At 50.3% G+C, this 6,827-nt stretch overlaps 1 protein-coding gene across 1 annotated transcript in view; it reads left to right on the top strand.

Annotated features, from left to right (window-relative positions):
• The first annotated feature begins 1,997 nt into the window (after positions 1-1,997).
• PCDH17 (protocadherin 17) overlaps positions 1,998-6,827 on the top strand; it is a 95,133-nt gene continuing 90,303 nt past the window's right edge. Inside the window, exon 1 of the mRNA XM_090258510.1 lies at positions 1,998-5,172. Within this exon, the coding sequence (XP_090114636.1) occupies positions 2,608-5,172 (2,565 nt within the window). The 5' untranslated portion in view covers positions 1,998-2,607. The remainder of the gene's footprint in view (positions 5,173-6,827) is intronic.

Raw genomic sequence — 6,827 nt, 5'->3', positions numbered from 1 at the left:
TCTAATCAATGACTCTGAAGCACTGGGGTTCCTGGCTCCGCCCCCACCAGTCTTCACTCTGCCTCCCATTGGGCGCGGACCGAGGAGGCTAGGCTTTGCTCCTCGCGCGGATTGGCTGGCAGGGAATCAGTATCAATGTTTAAGCCGCGGCGTGAGCTGAATAGAGTCAGTCAGCAAGAGGCGTTGGGGAGAGAGCTGGGACTGCGAGCTCGGCGGCTGCGGCGGCGGCGGAGGGCGGCTGGGGAGACGCTACTCCAACTGTTGAATTTTCGCCTTTCTTTTCCTTCGATGCTTTGCTTGCGGAGATGGATGTATTTGCTTTGAAATCCTCACGTCTTTCGCAGGCTGTGAGCTGATTCTGACAGACACCAGACTGAAAGAGACCACCCGTGACAGAAAAGGAGGAAAGAAAAACACCCTCCACAACGGACTGCACAATAAACTATGCACACCGGGGCTGGACTTTGTGAATAAAGAACATTGGGAGGAAAATCGCGAACTATGATGCGGGATTAAGCTGTGAACACTCACTGGCATCCTGATTTCCAGCCTCCCCAAAGACTCTGAAAGATCTGGGGGTTCCTCACGCCTAACCAAAAGGAAAGGGTTTTTTTCTTTTAAATAAATAAGTAAATAAACACACCTAGCAAACAGACGCCTTATTTTTTCCGAGCCTTGGACCCCGGCAGAGAGAGGTAGAGTAAAAGTGCTGCTGCATTCAGCTTCACCTTCCTTCTTTCCTCCCTCCCTTTCTCTCGCTTTTTCCTTTTTCTCCAAAACTGGAATCTGGCTTTCCTTTCTATGGAGTGAGTCAGAGAAAGCGTTAGGAAGAAACCGCAACTAATGTCTGTAAAGGGAAGACCATGAGGCGAGAGTGAATACGATTCGTTACGCTGCCTCTGACTCATCCGGCAGATCGGAACACCTGCATTTCTGGATGTGTCATTCCCGTACGTCTAGGCGTCTCGAGAACCCGAAATAATGTGTAGACAAACCTGTGCCTAACATCCCCTCGGAGGTAGCTCACCGGGGTGGGCGCCCCTGGCTGGGCTCGCGCGGCCGCAGCTCCTCACTCTTCGCCCTCCCGAGTCGTCCAAGACTGTGAGAGCCAGACTGCAGGATGCATCACGCCAAACCTTGATGCGATTTTTTTTTCCCACCCAACCCACTCCTACTATTAAAAAAATTTTTTTTGAAGGGAAAAGACTGCACTTTATCAGCTTCAGATATTCACCACTTTTATTCCTCGGCAAGGTTTTCCTTTCTAGATGAAGAGGACTGGGAGACAGGGCCATTGGAAGGAGATGCTGAATAGAAAGAAAAGAGAGGCACTTGACAGCTCAGCCCTGTGAATGCAGAGACTGTTTCCCTTCTAGCGAGAGACAGGGAGAGTGTGTGTTCGAGGACTGGGAGGTGGCTCCCATTTCCTTTTTATTCCGCCTCCCCCTCCCCCTTCAAATCTGCACATCCAACCATGAGTTGCCTGTTGATTTTCTTTCGCCTGAGAAGCAAAGCGAGCTGGAATTAAACTGCAGCGAGAGAAGTCCTTGCTCGCGGGGAGAGAAGGGGAGGGTAGCGGCGGCTACTGGCTTCGCGCAGAGAAATCAGAGTGTGTGTTCTCCCAACAGGGCTGAGATACATCGGTACATTTTCCCCCTCCCGACAGACTCACACCACAAACGCTGATCAGGCTGTGGCTTTCTTGACTCCAGGGGAAAGCCTTTTCGGAAAACGAGAGGGAGGAGCTTGGTGGAGGAAGGAAACTACAAATCGGGACACTAGTTCTTTGCGCTGCATTTCCTCCCCTCCCTTTGGCTTCTCGGAACGAAGAGAGAGAGGGGGGAAAAAAAAAAAGCTTGGCTGGGAAATGCAGTCCGCCGCCGCCGCCGCCGCCGCCGCCTCAGCCAGAAATGCAAGATTAGATCTCTAAATGCAGCAAAACACTGCCTGAACACAGACCGGCCCGAGAAGCAAGCAGAAAGATATTTCACAGCGCTTCGGGGAAGCTGCAAAATATATCTGACTCTCTCTTCGTTGCTCCCCATCCGCGTCAATTTCATCACTGGAGGCGGCCAGAAACAAGTAAGGATTTCACTTTCCGATTTGCCTGGAGACACACCTCCCCGCTCCCTCCCCCACCCAATGTGAAGTGTATTCGGGAGGCTACAGGCGGGAGTGGATTTGCAGCGCCCTCGCGGGAGAGAGGATATCCTACGGATTCTAGTCTCATTATCACCAGTCTCGATTTACTTCTTATCACCGGCATCGTCGCTCAAGTTTGAGTCGCCCCAAGTTCGGGTGGCGGAGACAAAGCCCCGGACTTGCCCCCAGCGGAAAGAAGCCTCCGCCTTGCTCCGTGACCCTGCAGCTCTGCTTCGCTGCTGCTTCTCGCCCGGTGCGGATGCAGTAGATCAACAGGTTCGGGAACTTAGCGGATAAGGACAGACCGCCTGGTGCCGCAGTCCGGTAGCGGAGGGAGGGAGGAAGAACCCACCGACTTGTAGCTGGCGTTGCCCGCGCAAGGTGCGCGGGGGCTCCAGGCTGGCGCGCACCCATCCTCTCGCCCCTCCAGTCCGGCTGCTCGGGCTCCCACACCACCGGTCTGGGATGTACCTTTCCATCTGTTGCTGTTTCCTGCTCTGGGCCCCTGCCCTGACGCTCAAAAACCTCAACTATTCTGTGCCGGAGGAGCAGGGGGCCGGCACGGTGATCGGCAATATCGGCAAGGATGCTCGACTGCAGCCAGGGCTTCCGCCCGCAGAGCGCGGCGGCGGCGGTCGAAGCAAGTCCGGTAGCTACCGGGTGCTGGAGAACTCGGCGCCGCACCTGCTGGACGTGGACGCCGACAGCGGGCTCCTCTACACCAAGCAGCGCATCGACCGTGAGTCCCTTTGCCGCCACAACGCCAAATGCCAGCTGTCCCTCGAGGTATTCGCCAATGACAAGGAGATCTGCATGATCAAAGTGGAGATCCAGGACATCAACGACAATGCGCCCTCTTTCCCTTCCGACCAGATTGAGATGGACATATCAGAGAACGCGGCCCCTGGTACCCGCTTCCCACTCACCAGTGCACACGACCCCGACGCAGGTGAGAACGGTCTCCGCACCTATCTGCTCACGCGCGACGACCACGGCCTCTTCGCGCTGGACGTGAAGTCCCGCGGCGACGGCACCAAGTTTCCAGAGCTGGTTATCCAGAAGGCACTGGACCGAGAGCAGCAGAACCACCACACACTCGTGCTGACAGCCCTGGATGGCGGCGAGCCTCCGCGCTCCGCCACCGTGCAGATCAACGTGAAGGTGATTGACTCCAATGACAACAGCCCAGTCTTCGAGGCGCCCTCCTACCTGGTGGAGCTGCCCGAGAACTCTCCGCTGGGCACCGTGGTCATTGATCTGAATGCCACCGACGCTGACGAAGGTCCCAACGGCGAAGTGCTGTACTCCTTCAGCAGCTACGTGCCCGACCGCGTGCGAGAGCTGTTCTCCATCGACCCCAAGACCGGCCTGATCCGAGTCAAAGGCAATCTGGATTACGAGGAAAACGGGATGCTAGAGATCGACGTGCAAGCCCGAGACCTGGGGCCCAACCCCATCCCGGCCCACTGCAAAGTCACTGTCAAACTCATTGACCGCAACGACAATGCGCCGTCTATCGGGTTCGTCTCTGTGCGCCAGGGGGCGCTGAGCGAGGCCGCCCCACCAGGCACTGTCATCGCCCTGGTGCGGGTCACTGACAGAGACTCGGGCAAGAACGGACAGCTGCAGTGTCGGGTCCTGGGAGGAGGTGGGACGACCGGCGGCGGCGGCCTGGGAGGGTCGGGAGGTGCTGTGCCCTTCAAGCTGGAGGAGAACTACGACAACTTCTACACGGTGGTGACTGACCGCCCTCTGGACCGGGAGACACAAGACGAGTACAACGTGACAATCGTGGCGCGGGACGGTGGATCCCCTCCACTCAACTCCACCAAGTCGTTCGCCGTCAAGATTCTGGACGAGAACGACAACCCGCCTCGTTTCACCAAGGGACTCTACGTGCTGCAGGTGCACGAGAACAACATCCCAGGAGAGTACCTGGGCTCGGTGCTTGCCCAGGACCCTGACCTGGGCCAAAACGGCACAGTGTCCTACTCCATCTTGCCCTCGCACATCGGCGACGTGTCCATCTACACCTATGTCTCTGTGAATCCCACCAACGGGGCCATCTACGCCCTGCGCTCCTTTAACTATGAGCAGACCAAGGCTTTTGAGTTCAAGGTGCTCGCTAAGGACTCAGGGGCGCCCGCACACTTAGAGAGCAACGCCACTGTGAGGGTGACAGTGCTAGACGTGAATGACAACGCGCCGGTGATTGTGCTGCCCACGCTGCAGAATGACACCGCTGAGCTGCAGGTACCGCGAAACGCTGGCCTGGGCTACCTGGTGAGCACTGTGCGCGCCCTTGATAGCGACTTCGGCGAGAGCGGGCGCCTCACCTATGAGATCGTAGATGGTAATGACGACCACCTGTTTGAAATCGATCCTTCCAGTGGCGAGATCCGCACGCTGCATCCCTTCTGGGAGGACGTGACTCCGGTGGTGGAGCTGGTAGTGAAGGTGACTGACCATGGCAAGCCTACCCTGTCTGCAGTGGCCAAACTCATCATTCGATCGGTGAGCGGCTCCTTGCCCGAGGGGGTTCCCCGGGTGAACGGCGAGCAGCACCATTGGGACATGTCACTGCCGCTCATCGTGACTCTGAGCACTATTTCTATCATCCTCCTAGCGGCCATGATCACCATCGCCGTCAAGTGCAAGCGAGAGAACAAGGAGATTCGCACTTACAACTGCCGTATTGCCGAGTACAGCCACCCACAGCTGGGCGGGGGCAAGGGCAAGAAGAAGAAGATCAACAAAAACGATATCATGCTGGTGCAGAGCGAGGTGGAGGAGAGGAATGCCATGAACGTCATGAACGTGGTGAGCAGCCCCTCCCTGGCCACCTCCCCCATGTACTTTGACTACCAGACCCGTCTGCCCCTCAGCTCACCACGGTCGGAGGTGATGTATCTCAAACCAGCCTCCAACAACCTGACTGTTCCTCAGGGGCACGCGGGCTGCCACACCAGCTTCACCGGACAAGGGACTAATGCGAGCGAGACCCCTGCCACTCGGATGTCCATAATTCAGGTAGGAGACTTTTAGTATAACTGGGACTTCACTTTATTGCTGGTTTGGGAGCTGTCCTGAAACCTTTGGTACAGGACAAGTCACATAGCCAGCAGCAGTAAGAGGGGAATTTTTCTTCTTTTTTAATGAAAATGGTTTACACTTTTGCCACTGCGTGTACAACATGTAAATAGTCAAAAATCTACAAGATGTAAATGTCTAAATTTGTTGCATTTTTAAAGTTTATTTTTATAGGTTTAAACATGTTAGCAGTGTTCAGTATTCATAAATTAGTTTATTTTTGTTTGGTGGTCTACATTTTTCTATAAAAAAGGATTCCCAGATATTGAAGTCCATTAAAAAATATTATGCCAAATGAAAGAAATGTATACCCAAACATTAAGAAGTTACTTAAGTACAACACAGCAACAAGAGCCTGAATCAATCTGAGCTAAGTTTTCACACACACCCCTCAGTTTTATATTTAAAAAGTGTTTTAAAGGGAATGAATTTTATTTACTTTTAGCTGAAACTGCAGCATAATACATTGAGTTGTTTAAGCTTTGAAAATGTGAAATATGCTCTGAAGATCTTTAAAAGGTTTGAATACATGTAGACTCTGGATAATGACAATTATCTATGGAAAGTTTAAATTTATTTTGTCCTGTGGTTTTCCTGATCTGTTTTTTGGGTGTCATTGAGGAACAAAGGAAGTTCACAAGAGGGTCACAAACTCATTTTGGGCTGTTGAAAACAGAAGGGAAAGTTGCATTGAGGGCACTTGTGCCAAAAAGAATTCAGGATACATTTAGTTTGTATACTGTGTATTTTCTGTATAGCTAAGTGATATTTAATATGCATTAGATAGTATCATTCATAATTATTCATATATGAAAAAACTGACTCAGTATGGACATAGATTTTGACAACAGGAGGTAACTGTATTGTGTCTAGTCACTGCTTAGTTTCTTATATCCACTATTGAGTTATGGCACAGATAAACTTAATTCTTGTTTATTATAAATGTGTGCTACTACAAATTACACTGGATGTGCAATACTTGGAATTCAAAATTGAGTTTAACTATAAGTGACACTTTGGGAGTAAGATTAGTTTGGGGCAAATGAAAATAATTTGTTCACTATTTTATGCTTTGTAAAGCAAGTACCTTTTAATGACATTTGCCTAAGTAATGTTTTTATTAGTAAAATAGTTTTAAAATTTTACAATCTTAAACTTTCTGAGATAAGTGTAACAAATACTAAAACTTAGCAAAACATATTTTCTTATAATAGTATAATGTCCTTGTAAAACAAAGTTGTACTTGATGCTACTGAGTACTAAAGTATAAATTGTGGTAATATTAAATTATACTTTTTCAGTATTTACTGTATACCAATAATCATGATTTTTTGACACTTATATAAAACTGAACAAGAAATTCTTCCTTTAAAAAATTATGGTTTCTTGAAAGTCTTTCTGTGACTGTGTAAAACTGGTATTTATGATCATCTCTTTAGAAGGAGATATATTAAAATATATATGTATAAATCTTTTACAGTCATTTTACAAACACACATGTTATATACCTTTCTTATATTTTTACCACTGACAGTTACAATGATATCACAGAGGGTTACTACTTAATCTTCTACTTCAAGTTCTATCAGTTGAAT

Source organism: Furipterus horrens, unplaced genomic scaffold (genome assembly GCF_987537825.1).
Source record: "Furipterus horrens unplaced genomic scaffold, mFurHor1.1.pri manual_scaffold_12, whole genome shotgun sequence".
NCBI classification, from domain to species: Eukaryota; Metazoa; Chordata; class Mammalia; order Chiroptera; family Furipteridae; genus Furipterus; species Furipterus horrens.
This window is presented reverse-complemented; position numbering and strand designations above follow the sequence as displayed.